The following is a 24,176-nucleotide window of genomic DNA, read 5'->3' on the forward strand; positions in this document are numbered from 1 at the left end:
GAGTAAAGCTTTTAAGGTCAGCTCCAGCACTTTGAGTTGCCCTTGAAAACTAACTGGAAGCCAGTTAACCTCACCTAGGCTAGTCAATTGTGGCTTGAGAAATGCCTGGAGATTTGTGGAAGGAGTCTGAGAAGCATGGAGTTTGGAGAAGGAAATCAGCAGTGACATGACACCACAGGTTACACACTCTGAAGCTGCCTTTTTTATCCAGAAAACTGATCTCTGTAGTCTAGAGATTAGTTGTAATTCTGGGAGATCTCCAGCCCCAATATGGGGTTGGTAACCCTATCAGACACAGCTGTGAAGCATTCATTGCAATAATTTTTCTTGCCAGGAGAGAGTGCAGCTGGTGAAAGATATTCCAGGTAGATTTTAAGTAGAACCAGAGAAGTTATTTAAAGTTACATTTTATTAGATTATAAACAGCATATCACACATGTTATACAGCATGCACACATATGGAACACACACACAACCCATACATGGCTATAAATGTTTGACAATCAAGTGTGTGGCAATAATTTAAATAATCTGTGGCCAAGTATGATATAAAGACCACTTCGTGCAAGTGTATCCACCCACTGATTTAAAACTGCATGCAAAACTGAGTTTTCTGTAATGTGTGCATGTCAGCATGTTATTTTGTAATTATATCAGAAAATTTACAGAAGTTAATCTGATGTCACAAGGATGACAAATGGATTCATTATGGTAATCCATTGGCAAGGAATAGCAAAACATTCATTTATATTGTGTATTTATTGTGTTAAGATATTCTTTATTGCCAAAGAAGTCTATCAACAACGGAAACAATAGCATTCAGCCTGCCAACAACCTGAAGAAAAAGTGTCCTGTCCCCTTAATAGCGGCATGCTGAGATATTATTTACCTCCATGCCATAAAAAGTTTCAACTGTTCATTTCTACACAGTAGGCCTCTATTAAAGGGGTAGGATATTCCCCCGACCACTCCACTGTCTGTTGACAGTTCTAGTTATCACAAGTATTCAATGCTATTTTCTTATAAATCCTTATAATTCTTATAAACTAAATCTATTAATTGCCAAAACAAGACATTCACTGAATGCAGATTTAGTTAACACAATGACAAATTGTGTCCATTTTGCTTTGTTATTATGTACCCAAAAATATTTACCTCCCAAAGCAGCTATGTCCATTATTACACACTCGTGCAAAATTAATAGTTCTTTATCATAACCAATGTCTCATGCAAAATAAAATACAACAAAAAAGAAAATGAGCCCTGAGTCAGTAACTTTACTGGAAAGTCCAATATTGAGTCCTTGCCAAATTCTTCTCATGTTTTTGGTTGCTAAACAAAACAGTCCAGTATTTATTTCTTTGATACTTGATGAAGGAAGGAACTGTGCAGTTTCTACTGTACTGAGGCATGTGGTGTTTCATCCACTTCTGCAGAGCTCAATATTCAATTTCATTAAAATCAGCAGAGTATCCAGAAGATTGTATTGTTGTTTCTCCCATTTCTAGGGGGGAATAAGTTGAAGCAGCTGCTTATTACTTTGCAATATACATTAATAAATACTATAGATAAGAGAACTGTAAACAAGTGAAAACTACCTTTACAAGGTCCTGTCTGAAACGTGATGTCATCGATAGCAATGTCACTTTTTATTGACACACCGCGAATTGCCTCAAATATAATCTGTAAAAAAAAATGCGCAAGATTTTTTAAATGCAAGTAGATCATCAACAGATTTAATTCTCAACACGGCTCCTTCTGTGGATTTTTAAACCCAGAAACTACAGCCATGAACAGGCAAGAAAGATCTTTCTACAAATATGAGACTCAGTTTGCAGAAAAAATCTGAAATAAAAAAATACATTAGGGAATTAAAAAAACAACAACAACAAAATAATATAAGCAGCACTAGTAGCATTAAGAAACAAATGCCCTCTGAAATCTCAGTGGGGGTTGCTAGGCAATCGCAACAGTACCAGCCTTCAAGTGTTTGTTTCTGTCAGTAAAAGGTAAAGGTGAGGGCCCTTTCCAGGGCTACTTTGGCCTGCCAGTCTATCCCTGCTCTCCTCCCTTCTGCCCAGGAAGGACGACTTATCAGGGCCAGGCCTAGCAGCAACCAGCAAGCAACTTATTGACATGCAATTTACCTAACTCACCCAGGTGCAATGCCACAAGTTGATGCCACAAACCTTGCTTAAGCCCAGGGGCTGTATCCTCTTAACTTTAGCAATTGGGCTGAGTCCAACACTGGCAGCTACGCAACTCACCTGAATGACTTGCCATTGCACAACTTCTGAAATTTGGCCAGACTTGACCTAAGGAGAAGCTCATGGGGGGGCAGGAGGGAAGGCTGCTGAGGGAGGGAAAGAAGGAAAGCTAAGAACTATGTGGCATAGCAGTTAGTGTCAGACTAGAATATGGGAAACCCAGGATCACGTCCCCTCTGTGTCATGGAAGCTTCCTGAGATCCCTTGGGCCAGTCACTCACTTTCAATATAATATCCTCACAGGATTATGAGGATAAAATGGAGAAGAGAATGATGTAAGCTGCTTTGAGACTCTGAGGAGAAATGTAGGGTATAAAAAGTAAATAAGTAATAAATAAACCTGAAGACTGGGGGTGGGGGCAGATAAAAGAGAGGCTGATTGGTGAATGGGAAGGAGAGAAGGAAGAGGGGGAGAGGACGTGGGGGCTGTCAGGAGGAGAGAAAGAAGGAATAAATGTGGAGAAGGGGAAACAGGGAAAAGAAGTGTCGTCCCCTCAAAAGTCCTTGCAGTTGCCCTACATATATGTGTGCACACACCTGCACACGCAACACAGACCACCTCTGCTGTCTCTCCTGAAATAGGTTTTTTCAATAGGATCTTTTCGTTTAGTGAACTTTTTTTTTTGCAAAATATGATTATTACACAAAGAACATTAAAAATATTCTCTTTAGGCTTATTATATTTTTGTACCTAGTCTGATCAGTTTGATTTGCACAGTAAAGAATTTTTAGTGCTGGCCCCTTGGTTATAGAATTCCAAGAGAGATCCACCACCCATGCATTCTGGATTTAAAACTAAAACAGGATAACCTTTTTTTTTTTACAGCCCTTCAACTACTGGATGATTCTAATAACTTTGAGGACTTTTTGATCTGGAAAAACATTAGCTGTTTAAATTTCAGATTGTAAAATAATTATGTTTATATCATGGCTCTCCCAGTTAGAGATGGCGGAACCTAATAAAAAGTCACTGTAGAAGATAACATCATCAAGCTGTTAAAGATTATGTTCCATCTGCATCCATTCCCCACCTATACCTACCATGTGTGGCTTACCCCAAGAATAAATATATATTGGTGTCTATGCAATCTTAAACAGAGTTGCACCCTTCTAAGCCCACTTACGTATTTCAAAGGATTTGGGATGGTGAATAGGATTTCACTGTAAAAAGGATTAAAACTGGACCATACTGCTGTCCTGCTACTGCTGTTGCCAGCCCCTCCCCCATTTTTACCTACACTCTCCACTCCTGGCCTGAATATATGTACTGAATGTGGAACATTACTATGTATGAATGTGAAAGTTGGACAGGTAAGAAAGCTGACAGGGAGAAAATTAATTTGTTTGAAATGTTGTGCTGGTGGAGAGTTTTGGGGATACCATGGACAGCCAAAAAGACAAATAACTGGGTTGTAGATCGAATCATGCCTGAATTCTCCCTAGAAGCAAAAATGACAAAACTGAGGCTATTGTACTTTAGTCACATCATGGGAAGACAAAATTATCTGGAAAAGTCAATAATGCTAGGAAAAGTGGCAGGCAGTAGAAAAACAGGAAAACCTAAAACAAGATGGCTTGACTCAATTAAAGAAGCCAGGCCCTCCAGTTTGCAATATCTGAGCAAGTCTGTTAATGAAAGGATGCTCTGGAGGTCTTTCATTCATAGGGTCACCATAGGTCGGAAGCGACTTGATGGCATATAACATACACATGTGGAACACGGTGAGCACGCTTCAGTCTCTGAGAGTCAAGCACAGAACATGGGGAGCAAATGCCATGTTTTATATTTCAAGATGGACCTTTTAGCTATAAAGCCAGCAACAGTAATAATCTTGCTGACAATTTTGGAAGAAAAAGCCTTTTTGCAGGAGAAACTGTGAAGCAGTACTAATGAAATCGAGCCTCACCAGTTTGGAAGACAAAGCTGCTACCCAGCCTTTGTCCAACTGGCCTGAGTTGGCCTCCTGCCAAGTTAACTAGTCATGTTCATATTTGAATATATCTACCTTCCAGTCCCCTAAAATTCAAAACTTCCAATTAGATTCAAAGTTTCTAGCCTGGACCCAATCCTGTCACATCAGAGACATTGTTCTCCTCTCAATGCAACTAGAGGTTCATAAAAGTCACCTCTCAGCCTCAAACTTTTGTAGTTGGTTTCTGGATCTTATGAGCTCCCTGTGATGAACTGAACATTTTAAAAAGCCTGGAAGTGCTGTACACACTGCTGTACACACACTGCTGCAGAACTGTTAAGGATTAATCCCTCACAGACACTGAGTGACGGGGTTCTCCAAGGAATCTGATTGGGTAGCATGAGCTGGAAAGAAGAGGATCTTTTTTCAGTCCTAGCTAAGAGAGAGATTCAGTGTGAGTTGGGAGATAGAGTCTTAATGGACAGCAGTTTTAACACCTGCAGGAGAACTGGGAAAAAGTTGGCACGGAAGTTTGGGAAGTAGGTGCAGACTCCCAACTGGGACAAAGTAAAGGGATAGATCTTCTAAGGAGAGGAGATTTTCCCTACCCAGTCAAACAGGGAGGTAGCTCTGGAGAGTGAAGAGATCCCTGGTTGGGTGTGGTTGGAAACTGCCTGTAGAGACCTTCAAATTCAGTTAACAACTGAAGGAATGCATTCGTGTTTGGAAAGAAAGGGTTTGGAGTACTAGAAAGTGGGTACCAGCATTCCTAACTACAAAAGAGAGTGAATATAAAAGAAAGTATACTAGACTGTTTGAGGAAAACCAAGGGAACAAAAGCCTCAAAACATAAGTGTTTAAGTATCTGTGAGGAATATAAGAACTAAAGTCTGTGCATGTACTGATTTTACCTCATATATGTTGAATTGCCTCAGAAGTTTTCAACCCCTGACTTCACCTGACCTTTCCAATATAAAAGAAATAAACGAGTTAGTTATTTTTTAATTTTAAAAATGCCTCTGGTGCCATTTCTGCTGTTTAAGGATGAGGAAACGTCATACTACCCCAACTCCACAGTTGGTCTACTCTTGCTGAAATCACTTAGTCTCCTCTGGGCTTCTCAAGGACTGCAACAGACTTCCAGTACACTGGATCCTTCCTCCTTCTCCTGATTTCTATGTAGAATAGGAAAGGAATATCTTTGCTCCTCATCTTTAATCTACTGCTCCTTATTACCCAATTCACACTGCACCACACAGAGACCTGGCTTGCTGCTTCTCTCTGCTAGTTAGAATGACTGGACACTCATTTCTCTTCTGTCCTATTCCCCATTTCCCCCCACATTTACACATTAAACTTTCAGGTAACTTCTGCTCCAATTGGACTTGGAATAGCTCTGGTTGATGTTTTCTGGGTGTTGTTAGGAAATGTGCTATCACTCGTGTTTTGTTTTAATGCTTGCTAGTAAGATAAGTTCCTTCCTAACATTGTACCCAATCCCTCAATAAACTTCAGCTCTCTCTTTAACCTTTGAGACCTGTTTCTGCTGTCCTTTCCCCACAGAATCATGCTTTTCACAGCTACTCACAGCCACCTCAATAGGCAGAGATCCCTGTTCCCACTCCCTGCACAAACAAGTAAGCTAATTCCCCACACCAGTCTGAATATGTTTGCAATTCACATGTTTGCAAGGCTGTGGTAATGCTGCTGCTGCTAGCCAGAAAATAAATCATATCAGCCATGGCACATGAGTTGAGGCAGCAGAAAACACCTCTGCTCTAAAAGCAATTACTTCATCTCTTAACCATAGGTCTAACTAGCAGTGCAGCAATGGATGTGTAGTATCTTAGTGTTCAGTGCTATCCCCAATGAGAGAAAGCTTTGAGTCTTGGTATGTTGTATAAATGCAGAATGTGGAACTCAGCATTGAGCAGTGGTACTTACTTCAAGGATCACAGAGTGTTAAATTTGCAGTTACCATCAGTCAGAAGAGCCACATGATTACTGTATGGCTTGTCTGCCATCCCACCAAAAACAGCACATACAAATATATAACTAAAACCTTTAAAATGACCAGAGCACTTCTGAGCATGTAGAGTGCTTTCTCCCTTCCACTGCTGGACCTGTTTCTGGAGTGAGGGGAAGGGCTTACAAGTCAGACTTACGACACAACAGTGTGCAAGCTTTCAAGTTCTGCAGAACTCTTTACAAGCCAGATGTTAGAAGATAAATGCGTCCTTATGTTAAAAGTATCCTTCAAATTGAATTCTAGTTTTGCAAGGGCTAGGGATAACCTTTCTCTGTGCTGAGAACTATAACCACCCCCACACGCACCAGATATGACCCCTGCCCACTTTCCTGACGCATGGAGTAAATGGCATGTTGGGGAATGGTGTTCAGAAGAACTATGTGGCTTCCAGACCAATGAACGAGTAACACTGGCACAGAGACAGAAATTCAGAGCAACGCCAGTTTGATCTGAGAAATCCATCAGGCTCTGCCTGATCTGCTTGCTGGATGGGGTCGGCAGCAAAAAAGCAAGGTGGCTTGATATGGTGGGCATGGCCAGCTGTGACTTGTAGTCACATCTGGCAATGCAAGGGCACTACACTGTTAACACTGTACTTATGAACTGCAGCATTCTCTCAGTAGTCCTTTGTTGCTTGAGAAATCTACTTAGGCATGTTTATGTGATCAGTGACAACAGAGGCTGATTTAGAGTTCAGTCTATCTGGACCCAGCAGGGTTTTTTTTCCCCTTCAGCCATGCTCTCGCCTCATTATCTTTTGTCATCTGTGGAATACTTGTGTTTACCGATAGGCTATCAAGTGAAGTAGAAATATGTGCTGTCAGAGTGGGGATTGGGTTTTTTTTTTGGGGGGGGGGGTTGCTCTGCTTCCTGAGAGCTATCTTCTTCTTGTAGATTCAGGCTGCTAATAGCTCCACTGTAAAAATTTGATTGCAGCAGGATGTACTTAAAAATATACACACAAAGCAGATTTGCATCCTTCCAGTTTAAGAGTTTGTTACTATCACCTGATGTCTGTTCAGCTATTGTTACCTAAATTTCCAAAGAAAAAACAGTTCACAATTATGAAACAAGCGCACAATAGGATTCCCAGCGCCCTATCCCTTCCTGGTGGGAAGGGTGGGGGGGAGACCTGGAAATTACCTGATTTAGTCTCCTTGCATGCATGTGCACAAAGCGTGCATGTGCTCTTGTAGAGGCTTGATGATGTCACTTCCAAGAAGTGACATCATCACACCAGCCACAGGTGTGCTCCTGCATTTTGCATGGAGCTAATTCTGGCCTGTTTGGGGCCCAGATTGGCCCCAGCAAAGCACAGGAGCACACCTGTGGCCGTGCAATGACTTCACTTCAGGAAGTGATGGGGTTGCACCCTGCTGGAAGTGTTCCCAATGACCACTTTCCTGGATTGCCTGCCAGTAGTGAGCAATCGCCAGGGGGTTTGTCACCTCTCACCAATCTCTGGCATCAGTGAGCAGGGGGCAATGGAGCAAACCCCCAGGAAATTGCCTGCCACCGGCGGGCAACTGTGAAAAGCCTACTGCACAATAATGGTTCTTATCCATTGAAAGGCACATCACACACCTCTGCATTTTGGATATAAATAACAGGATTGTTATGTTATTTATACTAGAATGAAAGAGAGATAAGACCCCTGACTTTAACAAAGCAGAATCTTTTATTTCTTTTAATCACCTTGCTTCAGCCTCATATTCAACCCTATAGCACATATAAATGCACTTGAGTTTAAAGTGAGTTAAGTGGTTTTTATTCTGCAATAGTAGATACTGTATGCTTCTTGTGATGTGATTCATCTCTGCAGTGTTGGCTTACCTGATGATATTTGTCACATGTATATTCTATGAGGCCTCTTAGCCATGTGATGCTTTGTTCACCTCGCCTTCTCCACAGGAGGGTCTCATCCTTTTCACCATGCTTCTTCAGGTAAACATTTAATATTCCAGTCCCAGCTCCATGCATGTGATAAAAAAATATAAGACACTGATGCCTAGAGGTGCCTCGTAGAACTCTCGATATAAACTGTGCTTTCTGTCCGTAGACCATGTTAGATGCCTCAATGTACATGTAGTGCCCTTTGAAAAAGAATGTTTGCAATTAGAAGTATATGCTTTGTGCTTGTCCTGCCAATTAATTTTAAAGTTCAGTTAAAAGATCCTGTGATTATGTTCATCATTATTAATACTTACATACTATTGTACAAACTACTAACTACTGCTTTTAGTAGTTATGTAACGTGTTAAACACAAATATGATAAAACGTCTATGCAATACACATTTTGGGGGAAATCTCTTAAACCATAAAGTATTACATACAAATTATTCAACTGTATTCCTTTGTTCAAATTATTCCCATGTATTTTCTGATCAGAGATATTCGTACTCTAAGCCAAAGATAACTAAATTATTCTTCCCTCTAAATTGTAAATTGTGAAAAAGAATAATTTATGCAAACATGCTTAGTTGTTCAACCATCTTTCCTTGTTATACATCAAATTTTTAAAATATAATAGGCAAGAAACTTTCTAAAATATTAAAGACAAGATTATTTGATATCCTAATCTGATTAGATTACATTTGATGGATTATTTTGTCTGCTAGACATTGTATATTTTATTTTATATACAATATATGTATATAAAATAATTGTTCCAAGGAAATAGACTTCTTATCTTAATCTGTTAATGAAACATTTATTATCTAGCTATTTCATTACACTATATAGCCCCTCACCCATGACCTGTTTCAGAAAATTGTGTTCCTTTGTTCCTTCCTATCCCTAGACAGACACTACTCTTTTGTGAACAACAGACCTGTCTTCCTCTCCTAGTTGATGTCCTGCTACAAATAGTTCTGTTGTAATATTTCTCCCACTTAATCTTCATGTGAATCAACCATCTAATAATTTGAATAAGATCATATAGTTAAGTTAGCATATTAAGTATTACAGTGCAATCCTAAGCAGAGTTACTCCAGTCTAAGCCCATTGATTTCAATGGACTTAGACTGGAATAGCTCTGCTTAGGGTTGCTCTGTTAGTTATTCTAATCTTGCGGAAATCTTCCTTTTCAAATAAGTAGGAACTGCTTCAAAGGTTGGGTTTTTTTCCTTTTAAAGATTCATCATTAAAGACAAGCTGAATCACATGATACGTAATTTGAATCTCTGACTTCAGTCAGATGTACATCAAGACAGAAACTGATACAAGGCTTAGAGTGACTACTTTGAAGACATTATTATAAAACAATGTGAAGTTGATCTCAAAATGTATCCTAAAATCTGGGTCAAGTTCAGAGATTTAGGTAGTTTGGGGAGTATTTCTCTCTTGAGCTTTTTATTACAGTGATAATAAAGCCTTTTACTAATGTAGTCATGGTATTTGCAACCAGAATGCAATATGTTTTGTGAACAAATAAAAGGCTTCATTATCACCAGTGTAATAATAAGCTCGAGAGAGAGGTGATTCCTAAACCAAAAGAGCCAAACATAATTGAAGACAGGACCCACTACCTTCAGTTGCTTTGCAAAAAGGAGAAGGACCCCACAAGAAGTTATCAACACCATAAAAAACTTGGATTCAGTTTCGTTTTCTCGGCCATGTCGGACGCTCCTCTCCGCAAGTCCGGGAGGAAGCGCCCGAGCAGCCTGACCGGGCAGCTGACCTGCAAAGGTTAGCCCCCAAGACTCCCAGTGAGGGTGTCAGGGTCCGGAGCACGATGGGAAGAACCCCCCCGAAATCGATGGGGGGGTAAATTGCCCGTTTGCTCCTATGGAGGCCGGCAGACTTGCGCAGCACTTCGTGTGCTGCCGGGCCATGGAGAACAGAAAAGAAAGGGCTACCCTCGCCAAAAGCCAATACAATAAAGGGGGGGGAATCCCGCGAGGGGTTGAAACGAGCAAAGCTCCAAGACAACAAAGCTTATGAAATTAACTCACATGGAATGAACCTCAAGCTCTTGAACCAATATCAATAAAGTCTACAACTTTCAAAGCTCTAAAAAATTTTAGAGTAAGCAAAATAAACTTACAATAGGCAACACCTTACTTTTCAATGCTCCAAAAATTTTTTAAATAAGCATAAACTTACAATAGGCAACGCCTTACAGCATATTCTTCAAAGGGGAATACAAACACAAGTACCAATAGGCGACGACTCACAGCATACAGGCTAAATGGTTCATAAACTTACAATAGGCAACGCCTTACAGCATATTCTTCATAGGGGAATACAAACACAAGTACCAATAGGCGACGCCTCACAGCATACAGGCTAAGTGGTTTAGCACCGTTATAACAAACAGGCAACCCTATTATGCAGTATGTAATACAGGCTAACTATATACAATTGTAATCCATATAAACTACGTGACAGTCCATTGAGTGACAATAATAATGCGTTGGAGAGAGGAGGGGGGCTAGGCCACCCTAGCGTCGTTGAACATCTAGACACGCCCAATCTGGGGCCGGCTGAAGCACAGATTTCGTCCCTCGCCTCGTCAGGAGCGTGTGCGTTGTGTTGTCTTGTCCTCCACGTTCGCGACTGTGTAGTTCTTGCATCTACAAAATAGATACACCTTGACAAAAACAAACTGAATAGACTGCTCCATAGTGGGTACCCATACAAATTTTATAACACTAACCTGTTCACTCAAACAGTATTCGTAGCCTGCATATTTTCCACGTGCTAATAGCAACCGGCGGCAGTGAATTCCTTAGCGCGCCGTGGGTTGATTGGGACGCTCATCTTTAAAGCAAAATCAGCTACCAACATTTCTTAAATGGGCAATACTTCTTAAAAGGGCAATGCCCCCAACGAAGAATCTAGAACTATAGGAGCCAATTCACTATTTAAGCCCTGTGGCTTTACAAATTTTAGGCTCAAAGTCCAATGAGCTTCTCTCCACACAAAAGTGCAATCTTAAAAGGGCAATGCCCCCACCGGAGAATCTGAAACTATAAGAAACAATTTAAAGCCAATTCACTATTTAAGCCCTGTGGCTTTACAGATTTTAATCTCAAAATCCAATAGGCTTCTTTACGCAAAAGCGCAGTCTGGTTAAAACTTCCCCTCGGCATCACTTCTAGTATCAAGACCCGAAACACACTCTCATGCTCATTCTCCATGTAATGTTGCACCAAAGGCGCTTCTGCCACCTTATTGCGAATACGAGAGAGGTGTTCTAAAATCCGGGTTTTCAACGGTCTGGAAGTACAGCCCACGTAAATGGACTTACATGGACATTCTATTAGGTAAATCACCCCTGTAGTGTAGCAGGAGGCAAAGTGATGAATGGTTAATTTATCATCCCTGATCCTAAACTCTCTGCCTTCCTACATCAGACTACACATAGCGCACCTCCCACATTTGTAATTACCCAGGGGTAGGTGTGCCCTCTCTGTTGGCGTGTCAAGGCGGGCATGGACCAAGCTATGACGGAGGCTAGTCGTCCTCCTAAGCCCACATAGTGGTCGCTGTTCACAGCCTTTAATATCCTGTATAATGGTCCAATGCCGGTTCACAACTTTCTTAATCAAATTAGCGATGGGGGTATAGTCCAATGCCCACCTAATCCTATCCTCATTCCTTCTGGTCTTAACTTGGAACAATGTTCTCCTGTCTACCATCCTGGCACGAGAGAAGGCTGTATCGATAAGTCCTAGAGGGTAGTTCCTATTTAAAAAATCTATACACAAAGACCTCCCGTCTGTCAAAAAATCCTTAGTTGTGGATGAATTGCGCAAGAGGCGCAATAGCTGTCCATATGGGATATTCTCCTTTAGATGTCTGGGGTGAAAAGAATGAAAATCCAAGTATGAATTACGGTCAGTGACCTTTTTGAACGTCCTTAACTTGACCGTACCTGAAGAATGTCTATATGTGCTGACATCCAGAAAATCAATTTGGTCTTTGGCATAACGCCAGGAAAAGCGCACATTCTGGTCCCGGTCATTGAGCCAGTTTCAAAATAGTTCTATCTGGTGCGCGCCAGAAAACAAAAAGTAAAGATTATCAATGTATCGCCGAAAAAAGTAAATATTACTTCTAAAGGGGTTAACCTCATTCATAATGTAAGTCATTTCCCAGCGTGCCATGAAGAGATTGGCGATGCTCGGCGCAGCCGAGCACCCCATGGCCACGCCCCGTTGTTGAAAATAAAATTGATCCTGGAATTTGAAATAGTTTTTCTCTAGCATCAGATCTAACAGTTGCAGCAAAAGCGGTATCGGTAAGGGAGAACCAACCCCCATACTCTGCCTAAGTGATTCCTCAACAACTTGCCTGGCGGCCTCATAGGAAATAATCATATAGAGGGAGTTCACATCCATTGTTAAGAACCAAACGTCCTGTTCCAATGGAAGGTCCTCCACCTGGCTAATAAAATCCTTCGTATCCCGCAATAGTCTATCCTAGTCACAGCTGGTTGAAGAACCGAATCTAAAAGTATAGCTAAAGGTTCTAAAACAGAACCACAGCCTGCCACAATCGGTCTGCCTGGAGGGGGGAAAGCTTGTTTATGCACCTTCGGCAATATATAAAATAATGGAACCCTAGGAGATTTCTCCTGTAAGGCGTGATAAAGATTATCTTCAATTTCCCCCATCTCCCTCGCCTCATCCAATACTAACTTAATAAGGCTTTGGATATGGCCCGTCGGATCTGATGGAATCTTTAAATAGCTGGCGGAATCTTGTAGTTGTCTGAGAACCTCCTGAATGTATTCCCCTATGAAGAATATGCTGTAAGGCGTTGCCTATTGTAAGTTTATGCTTATTTAAAAAATTTTTGCAGCATTGAAAAGTAAGGCGTTGCCTATTGTAAGTTTATTTTGCTTACTTTAAAAATTTTTGGAGCTTTGAAAGTTGTAGACTTTATTGATATTGGTTCAAGAGCTTGAGGTTCATTCCATGTGAGTTAATTTCATAAGCTTTGTTGTCTTGGAGCTTTGCTCATTTCAACCCCTCGCGGGATTCCCCCCCCTTTATTGTATGGGCCATGGAGAACGGCAAAAAGCAGATCTAAGGTGAAAACCTGTAAGTAGCGAATCCCTTCTGTTACTACAAGCGTATGCGAAGGATTGGTGGGATTTGAAGCTAAGAAGGCTCGGATTTCTTCCCCCTCACTGAGTATCGAAACTTGGCTGGCGGATTCCCCCCCCCCTAAGATGGCGACGAAGAAGCAGAGCCCCGCTATGGGCAAATCTATCTCGGCTGCTTTGCAGGGGAAAGGAGAGTCTCTGGAGGAGCTAGTAAAGCGGTCTGTCGTCGAAGCAATAAAGCCCTTTGTTGATAAGTTAAACGAAACTGATCAAAGGGTTGGCTTAATTGAGAGTGAAGTGAAAACCATTAAGGAAGCAGCGGGGGGCGGGGGCGGAAAAGTCTGCTCGGGAAAACGCAGCATTCATGAGGGCAACAAACAAAGACTTAAAGCTGTTGGAGAACCAACTGATCGGGTTGCAAGTGGACCGTGCTCAGACAATATTGTGTCTCCAGAATGTGAAGGAGGAGGAAAATGGGAATTTAAAGGATTTAGTGTCGGAACTTTTGGCGATACCTGCGAAGGCAACTAAAGAAGAGTTAAAAAGCGCCATTTTGGAAGTCCGTTGGGCTTCTTCAAAATATGCAATGAAGCGTCAGCTGCCGCGCGAGATTATTATTGACTTTTCATCTAAGAAGATCTGGGACACCATCCTATATAATTCATACAATGCGGACTTGGACTTTCTGGGCAATAAGGTTAAGATATTGAAGGACGTTCCATTTTTAGCTCGGAAAAGAAGATTTAAATATAAAAGGTTTGCAGCTCTTCTGAGGAAACGTGAAATAAAGTACAAATGGTTATTTCCGGAAGGTATTTGGTTTAGCTACAAAGATCAAGCTCACAAGATAACATCAGAAGATCAGCTAAGGGACTTTGTGTGTAAACATCAAGATTTCCAGCAAGAAGAAGAGGACTTTAAGCCTGAAGGGGGAGGGGAGGAGGGAACGAGCACAGTGACTGTAGCTGTCCAGAGAGAATTGCGACCGAGACCCAGAGGGGGGAAGAAGACCTAATCCTGATTGTAGTTTGTATTTTATAAGATCTACCAATCTAACAGCATTTTACAAAGTTCTAATGTTAAATAATTGCAGTATGAAGGGAATGCATTACTTGTAGATGTAGTGTTTGTGTTGTTATGTGTTGTTTCTTCCCCTTCTCCCTGTCCCTATTTTTTCCCTTTTGTAGTACTAGTAATTAAAAAAATAAAAAAAACTTGCAAAAAAACCCCATAAAAACTTAAAAACCAATAAAACAATAGGACCTGATGGATATCCTCCAGAATTCTATTAAAAATTATCACAAGTATTACACAACCACTAACAGATACATGCAATTATATGTTGATGACGGGAAACCAACCTCCATCATGGTCCACAGCAGCTATAGTTGTAATACCCAAACAAGACAAAGATTCAACAAATCTGGCATCATACAGACTGATATCTCTCCTGAACCAGGATTACAAAATATTTTCAACAATCATGGTAAAACGGCTTAATTCCTTCATAGCTAAATACATTCACCAAGATCAAGCCAGATTTATTCCAGAGAGAGATTTGACTGACAACATATACAAAAGCTTGAACATAATAGCATCCTGCAGCAAAAACAAAACTGAAGTAGTATTTCTTTCCCTAGATATTGAAAAAGCATTCGACTCCTTAGAAACCTCTTATCTTTACGTACTATTATGGCAGGTGGGATTTGGAGATAATTTCCTATGCATTATTAAAACAATATATTCAAAGCCCACAGCTCAGATCAAAGTTAACAGAGTCTCATCTAAGAATGTCCAATTGGAAAGAGGAACCAGACAAGGATGCCCTCTCTCACCTGTGCTGTTTGCAATAGCACTGAAGCCTCTGGCAATGGAAATTCGAGAAAACTCCCAAATCAAAGGAATAATCATAACCTCAAATACCTACAAAAGGAGCTTATTTGCAGATGACATCTCACTTTACGTTACAAATTCGGAAGAATCTCTTCAATACCTACAAGGCACCCTCACAGAATATGGTCAAATAACAGGTCTAAAAGTCAATCAAAAACACACCTTTTAACTATTAACATCTCAAACTGAAAACTTAATAAAACAACAACATAAATTTCACTGGAATGAAACACACCTACTCTATTTGGGAAGCCAAATTCCAAACAACTTGAACCAAATAATAAAAATCAACCCCACTGAGAAATTTAAAGAAATAAAAAGAGACCTCAACATGTGGAACACTCAACAGTACTCATGGTATGATAGATGCCACCTTATCAAATCATTCATCTCACCAAAGCTACTCTTTCTTTTTCGTGCCTTACCAATAGAAATACCTACATCACTAATGAAATACCTGCAGTCAACTACCAACAAATTTCTTTGGCAAAACAAATGATCCAGAATTGCATTTTTTACATTAAAAAAAAAAGCACAAGGGGGCTTTAATTACCCAGACTTTGACATCTATTCCAAAGTGACTCACATAGTAAATATTGTACTTATGATTCATATAAGAGAACAAGAAGATTGGACAAAGATTTTAAAACCACTTAACAACCCACTGACCATTCAAGAATTGATCTGGTGCAAACCAAACTCTTACCCTCCAACAACAAAAGAAAACATATTCCTATCGTCTACCCTCAAAATATGGAACTTCTACAGAACCAAATTAGTTCCCAAGAGATCTCATCTATCCACATTTCTGACATATGAAGGCATCTTCCCAGAACAAAACCCTCTCAATAAAGAAATCTGGAGTCAATGTAACAAGACTGAAAGACATAGCTACTGGGGAAAAGATCTTAGAGAAAACTGAAATAAAAGCAAAAATCAATCAGAAAATCACTTGGTACACATATTTACAACTTAAACATATGACAAAAATTATCATACATGATGTGAAAACCCAAATCTGATTTAGAAAATATAATAGACAAACTGCTACTCCCAAGTAAAGGATTAATTTCCAAAATCTACAATATGATTCTTCTTACCAACAAGCCTAAAACATTCAGCTACTGGAAATATGGCAAATGCAAAATTTCATTAACAAATAATGACTGGAACTTAATTTGGAACTCAGACTTATTAAAATCACAAGTAATTAACACCAAATTACAAACCTATACAACTGTAAATCGATGGTACTGTACACCCCAGAAAATGGCTCTAATAACATTAGCAAAATCTCCGTTATGCTGAAGGGGGTGTGGAGAACTAGACTCCTATGCTCACTGCTGGTGGAAATGTAACCTCATCCAAAAAATCTGGAAAGCAGTTCTTGAACATATAACACAAATAACAAGCGATATCATTCCAATGATACCTGAAATAATCTTCTTAGATCATTGGGGTAAAATTAAAATTCCACAAATCAGATGGAACCTCATAAGAACCCTATTAGTAGCTGCTAAAACAACAATGGCAGCTAAATGGAAATCACAAAAAACACCTACATTAACAAACTGATATAATAAAGTATGGGAACATTTCATAATTGAAAAAGTAACAGATGGCCTTAGTAAAGCTGAGATCTACCCCAAACCAACCAACTTCTTTGAATTCATCACTGCCAATGAGGTTCAACCAGAAACGCAAATATATCGTTCACTCATTTATTAAAATATACAGACTATCAAAAAGGACAAGGAAGGAAGGAGGCTGTCCCAAGAGCCCTTGCTCTGGGTAGGAAAGGGTACTGCTATGTCACTTTCTGGCAGAAGAAAAAAATAAGAAAGCAACTGCGGCTGAATTTTAGGAGAGGTGGATGGAAGGTCAGGCATGACCTTTAATTTTCCAGTAGGTGACTGGTCACTTGCAAGTGATGTTCCACTCACCCCACTTTACACTACACTGACTCTATTGCTTTTCATGTCAGTTGTGTTTCCAACTATATTCTGTCACTTACTTTCCAGCCACTGTTGTTTGATTCTACTGTTCCTTACTTCTCATGTTGTCACAAATTCTGTTTCCTCTACTCCCACCCTCATCCCCCAATCAATACTAAAACTAATAGCATTGGTAGCCGTCTTGACAGATATGAGGAGTACCAAGAATAGCAGGAATGTCGGTTACATACTACAGAAGTCTCTGAGGATGTTTATACCAATTACATCCATTTGACTTGAAAAAATTTTTATTGGGTTAGAATCCGTTATTTTTACATTTACATTCAATTTTCCCCAAATTTTTCATTTCTAACCCCCTCCCTTTCCCCCCCTTTTGTTGACTTCCAACAGTTTTCCAACCCTTTGTCCCTTTTCCCTTACTTCTATTAAATTTCTCTATCTAAAACAAATACATATTCTCCATTATACTAAGCAGTACATCCTTAACTACTTTTCTTATTATATACCCAAACTGTAAGTCTTTGTTTCCATCTTGGATAAACAATTTATCCCATTTTCCAATTTTGAATATTTCTATATATCATAAACCTATATATCATAAACCATAAAAATCTTACACATTTAAATCAAACAATTTGACTTATTCTCTATGTATTACTCATTCTATCTTTTTATGGTAATTCTATATAACTCTCGTCACATAGTCAATCAATTTGACTCGTCTATACATTCAGTTTGGTGCATTATACAAATCTTATCAAAGAAAGAAAATATTGTTGGTTACTCAATCCGTATATTTAATCCTTATCCTTAATTATTTTCTATCAATATTCTATTTATTAACCAATATATATCTATATATATATCAATCTGTTAATCTAACTGCTTATAAATTCACATTTATCTCTTCCCCCCCCGGTAAAGTCACCCCCCTCTACATTTTATTATACTTCAGTAGTTCTCAAACTGCCACGGTTTTCCTCCCACCTCCCATTTCTTCTCCAGATATTGTTTCAGCTTCTCCCAATCTGTGTTAAACTGCCCTGAGTCCAGATTTCTCAGTTTTCTTGTCATCTTGTCCATTTCTGCCATGTACAGCAATTTGTAGGTCCAATCTTCAATAGTTGGCACTTCTTGTACTTTCCATTTTTGCGCATACAAAAGTCTAGCTGCTGCTGTCATATAAAATATCAACGTCCTATGATGGGCTGGAATTCCCTCCATTCCCAAGTTTAGTAGCAGGAGTTCTGGGTTCTTATTTATTTGAAATTGTAAAATTTCACTCATTTCTCTTATTATTTCCCCCCAGTACTGCCTAGCTACCTCACACGACCACCACATATGATAGAGGGAGCCCTCATGCTTCCTACATTTCCAGCATTTATTAGAAGTGTTCAAATTCCCTAGCGCAATCTTCTTTGGTGTCATGTACCAACGATAAATCATTTTGTAGATATTCTCTTTAATATTTGTACATGTCGTTGTCTTCATTGTAGTCTTCCACAAGTATTCCCATGCCTCCATTGTTATCTTTTTGTTAAAATTTATAGCCCATTTCACCATTTGTGTTTTAACTGTCTCATCCTCAGTATACCATTTCAACAGTACTTGATATACCTTGGATATTCTTTTCTTGTCCTCTTTAAGAAGGGTCTGCTCTAGTTCCGAATTCTCTATTCGTATACCTCCCTTTACAGAGTCCGAGTTATACAAATCTCTGATCTGTCTATACTGGAACCAGTCGTAGTTCGGTGATGGTTCCTCTTGCGTCTTTATTCTAAGTTTAGATGCTTCTATTTTAGTTATTTCTTTATAAGTCAAACATTGTCTTTCGTTATCAACAGCTCTCGGGTCTATCACCTCATATGGAACCACCCACCAAGGAGTTCCTTCTTGTAGATAAATTCTGTACTTCTTCCAGATTGTGTATAGACTTCTCCGTACAAAATGGTGCAGGAACATCGAGTTGACCTTTACTTTGTCATGCCATAGGTATGCATGCCATCCAAATATTTTTTTATATCCCTCTAGGGCTAATAGTTTCTTGTTCTTTAATGTCATCCACTCTTTCAACCAAACTAGGCAGATTGCATCGTGGTAAAGTCTCAGGTTGGGCAGTTGCATTCCGCCTCTTTCCTTTGCATCTTGTAAAACTTTCATTTTCACTCGAGGCTTCTTGCCTGCCCATACAAAATCTGATATTTTCCTCTGCCATTTTTCAAATTGTTTAGAGTCTCTGATGATTGGTATTGTCTGTAGCAAAAACATCACTCTTGGTAACACATTCATTTTAACCGCTGCAATCCCCAATTACATCCATTTGAAATGGCTCACTTTATGAAGATTCTTTTGAGGAATGCTGGGAAACAAGGTTTCTTTTTTTAAAGCAATAAACTGTACTGTAGTTTCCTATGTGTTTTCATACACATAAGAGTTTTCCTAAGAATAAACTAAATGGTAAAGATGACGACAACCTGCTAATATTAAGTCAACTAGGTCATCCATGGCCAGAGTACAACAGTTCCCACATATGGCTTTCTGGCTGAGACTATTCTGCTATGGGTTCCTTCTTTGTGTGTATGGGTTTTCTTTTCTCGGTGGTAGTCCAACACCATCAAAGCAAGGTCTGCCCAGCAGAATTCCTGCATAGTCTCTCGTTCTATTATGAGGTATTGTTTTTTCACCCAAGCTTTTTGATGGTTATGGTTCAAGTTTCAATGGTTGTAATTTGTTTTAGGCTGTTAAATGGGGTTATGTGGTTATGTTTTATCTGCTTAGATGGTTTTTTAAAAAAGCATGGGCACTAAATACTATTAATTATTTTTCACAGTTATAGTGAAAAGGATCTGCTATAGATTAAGAGATAGGATCTGCTATAGATTCCCCAATGACTACTGCAAAATATATGTATTCCCATCATGAGCCATTTTTCTGATATTCAGATTCAGCCCTCTCTGCCTAACTTTAAAAGCAGAAGTAGTAGTAGAGTTTATTGTCTCTGGCTAAAGGCCATCACAATCTGAACACACAAAACAATCTGACATAAATAAATAAATCATATATACAATTATCAACAATTAATCATATACAAAAGCAGGGCTTTTTTTCAGGGGGAACGCGGGGGAACGGAGTTCTTGAACCTCTTGAAAATAGTCACGTGGCTGGTGGCCCCACCCCCTGATCTCCAGACAGAGGGGAGTTGAGATTGACCTCTGCGCCATGCAGCGCGGAGAGCAACCTCGACTCCCCTCTGTCTGGAGATCAGGGGGCGGGGCCATCAGCCATGTGACCATTTTCTCTGAGGGCAACCCACTGAGTTCCACCACCTCTTTTCCCAGAAAAAAAGCCCTGTATAAAAGTAACAATGATTAAAATGATCTAACCAGGAAGTACTGACCAAATAAAAACATTGCTTTCTCTAGATACAGCTCTAGCCCGAATTTTTTTGGCTGCCAAAGCCAAAAGAAACTCTATAAGAAACAAATGGATCAGTGTCTGAGAAAAGAAAAAGCAGCTTCTCTGTATCTGAGGAAAAATTTAGACTCATTAAAAACTCTGTGAGGAATTTAGTCCTTGGATCTGCATAAAGAGACTAGTTTAATAAATAGTGTGGTAAATCTTCTAGAACTCGGGCTGCACAAATGCAATAGCGAAGGACTTAAGGTATTTTAGAGTAGCGCCCAGCTAACAGCACTGTTGGCATAGTTTGAAACTGAATTGAGGTAAAGGCTATTCTAAGGTTGTGAGAAAGGATGTTAACCAGATAGGAGGCTCTAGCGTCTAATGTAATCTTTCTTGAATAGTTTGAACAACTGGGAGAATTTAGAGTAAGAGATTGTCTGCGTATCTGTTACAGCATCACAGTGAAATACCCAGTCCCAGACGCTGAAGCCAGCTAGAGGAATACCCCGAGTGCCATTGCAGATGGAGTAACAACAATGAATGTTATTGTAACTGGCTAACTGGGCAGCATCATTTCTCAGCATTGTTTCATAGCAAAGCTTGTGAAATAAGTTGGTGGTATCATTGCTTTGTTTCCTCCAGAATCTGAACAGGGTTATATGAACACAAGCCCAAACTGAGGGCAGACAGAGCTTGCTTGCATTAAAGCTGCAGGAGTACCTTTAGGAAGAGCTAAAATCCTCCTTAAAATTGTTTTGAATAGATTCCAGTGGTGTAATTAAAGAATCTTTCCAACCTCAAAAGCAGCCATTACCATGACTTCTGCCACAAATATGTTTATAGTTTTAGAATTTATTAATTCTCAGACTATTGCTGAAGTTTCATAAAGTCTGTGCCACATGAACAATGATACTGATTTACTAATACTTCTTTCTGTGCCTAACACTTGTTGACTCATGTTTCGATTGAACATGTGAAGATTTGGCCTTGCATAATCTCTATTTATTGCTAATTGTTGTTTTTAGTGTTAAGACCATTCTCCTCTTCCAATAACACCTTTTCCTGTATTAATAGACTTTTCCCAACCCCATCTAGATTTGGCTTACTGGAGGAGACTGAGAAGGAAATCAAACCATGATCTATTTCTATAAATTCATATCTTCAGGAGGACACAAGGTGATTCACTATGATAAAGTGAGATTAGGTTAAGTATTTGTTATTTAATAGGAAAAATGCAGGGTTTTCTTGTTTTAATTCTAACCCTTTTAGAATATGAGCAATTGTGATTTTTAACCACTAGTGAATGGTTTGTAAGAGGGAAGAAAAAAACAGTATCAGAAAGAATCACAGCAAGAAACTCCTGAGAGCCTTGCTACAAGTGACATTTTACACGTGAAGGATAAAGGATCATTTTCGCAAGTCTTTCTGGGAACTGAAGTTCCTCTCCCCCACCCCTTTTCCTTCTGTTCCTTCCCCTCGCTGCCTGAAGAGACAGAGAGAACCTACGGCAACATCAGCTTTTGCAAATTGTCTTGCTGGGGGGTGGGGGGTGGGGGAATGCTCCGGAGAAAGCTGAGAAAGTTGCAGCTGCCTGCCCCAAAGATCATTGAGAGCAGGCTTGTGACTGGAGGAACGATATGCAAAAGTTGTTGTTGCCGCAGGCTTTCTCTGTCTCTTCAGGCAGCGAGGGGAAGGAAAAAAAAGGAAAAGGGGTGGGGGAGAGGAACTTCAGTTCCCAGAAAGACTTGCGAAAATGATCCTTTATCCTTCACGTGTAAAATGTCACTTGTAGCAAGGCTCTGAGTCTTTTGAGTTAACATCCTGCCTTCAGAACTATTCCACCTCGTCTCTAGACCGGTTCTCTGAATCTCCATATTTTAGTCATAGCTGTCTAGTCTGAAAGTTCACATTTTAAATTGTAACTCACCTACCCCAGTAGTGTGGTCTCCTTTTGGGCCAGTGTAAGATGTAGGAGTCTGACCTCTTCGTCTGTGCCAAGCACTCTTGTTTTTCTTTTGCTGAGTAAATGCACACTCATTTCTTTCAAAAGTACATTCTCTAGGAAAAGTAGGTAATAAGTCTGCAACAAAGAATTAACAGTTAAAGGTGCATATACATCTGAAACTGAGTTATATAGTTACATAAGAACAGAAATATGGAGGTTGGAATATAATATAATCCAATACGTTTTAAAGAGCCAGGAATCTATTTACTATCCGAATGTGATATCTTTTCTGTTCACTTTCATTTAACAGTGATTTCATAGATAAGGCTCCCTCAAAATAACAGCATTAAGCCACAAGCCACAAAAATATACCTGATGTTCATTCTCATAAAAATGTATAGGCAAATGTATTATTCAAATAAAGATAACACATTTCTTTCTCAGTATGATTAGAGATGAGAATCAGACCACAAAGACCATTAATGATACATTTACTGGCATTTCTCCCACTTACCATTTGGATCGTTAATGCTAAAGTAGAAGTTTGGGAGAACCCAGCATCCAAATTACTGCTCTGGTAATACAGAGAGCATTCTGTAACCAATACATTCCCCTTCTATAAGAAGAGGGAAGATCTGCATAAATTGCTGAATGAAAGCATCCGATCCCCCCGCCACAGGAACTACTTTGGAAAAACTCCATAATTCATTCTTTGCTCTGTAAGCAGAACTGACAACTGTCTGGAGAAAAAAATGTTCTGCCCCTCTAACAGAAGCGTGATGATATGTTATTTACCAGGGAAAGTTATTTATTTACTTTATAGCCTGCTGGGACTGAAGAAAGATTATACTGTGTAAAACAATGCAGTCAAGTTGCATGAGACGTTCAATACTCGGATCACAAAAATTAGAAATAATATAGAAAAGGTATAAGGCTTACTTACAGGGAGAATATGGATATTCTCTACATGATCCAGGTCTGTACAGCCTGTATGGAAGGCCTGAGCACTATAACTAGATATGTGTTTTGAAGAGAGAGCGCTGTAATGGTTTGGACCAGGCAGAGTGTTAGCATGTCAAGGGATTTGTGTTGTTCCTGAACTGGGTCCAATGGTGCCTCTCTACCCTACATCACAGAAATGTGCAAAACTTCTGCATCTACTCTCCACATGCAACTTAACAGGGAAAAGGAAGATCATACCAATGATTAGTTGATACAAAACATGTATCTTATAGGGAATGACATTATCATAACATCTTACATTCTGAAAGAAAAAAATATGCAACTTATAGAGTTATTTTCCATAGCAAGATACAGTTACTGCACCATTATTAAAAATGTGATAGACTTAATATGTATATTATTTCCAACCCACCCCATAAAATTGGAGAACCTGTGTGCTGTAGTGATTAGATTGTTGAACTAGGTTCAGCTTGCTGGGTGTAAATAACAACAACAACAATGACAATAATATCTTACCAGTACTGTGACAATCTCCCAATCCTACTGATACATCATCCAACGCCACCAGTCCACAGTCCCAGAAACTTTTACACCAGCTCACAAACACAACCTGACATTTAAATAAAACATATGTCAAACATCTACGTTTTGGGGAGTCTTCCTTTGAAAACATTTAAATAATGTTTTTTCTACACATTTTAATACCTTTTTGAATATGCATGGAGTAATTGTTCTCTTCTACTGTCTTGCAATA

General features: G+C 39.5%; 1 protein-coding gene across 3 annotated transcripts in view; it reads right to left on the bottom strand.

Annotated features, from left to right (window-relative positions):
* Window positions 1-757: 757 nt before the first annotated feature.
* Window positions 758-24,176, bottom strand: part of MAMDC2 (MAM domain containing 2) — a 74,228-nt gene continuing 50,809 nt past the window's right edge. The window contains exons 10-14 of one of the 3 annotated variants that reach the window (XM_054986896.1): window positions 23,939-24,032; window positions 22,442-22,594; window positions 8,043-8,302; window positions 1,599-1,683; window positions 758-1,504 (exon numbers count right to left, since the gene is read on the bottom strand). In XM_054986896.1, the coding sequence (XP_054842871.1) occupies window positions 1,440-1,504; window positions 1,599-1,683; window positions 8,043-8,302; window positions 22,442-22,594; window positions 23,939-24,032 (657 nt within the window). In that variant the 3' untranslated portion in view covers window positions 758-1,439. Of the gene's footprint in view, window positions 1,505-1,598; window positions 1,684-8,042; window positions 8,303-10,652; window positions 10,785-22,441; window positions 22,595-23,938; window positions 24,033-24,176 lie in introns of those variants that run through there. The other 2 variants (XM_054986897.1, XM_054986898.1) reach the window with 2 other exon arrangements.

Source organism: Eublepharis macularius, chromosome 8, assembly GCF_028583425.1.
Source record: "Eublepharis macularius isolate TG4126 chromosome 8, MPM_Emac_v1.0, whole genome shotgun sequence".
NCBI classification, from domain to species: Eukaryota; Metazoa; Chordata; class Lepidosauria; order Squamata; family Eublepharidae; genus Eublepharis; species Eublepharis macularius.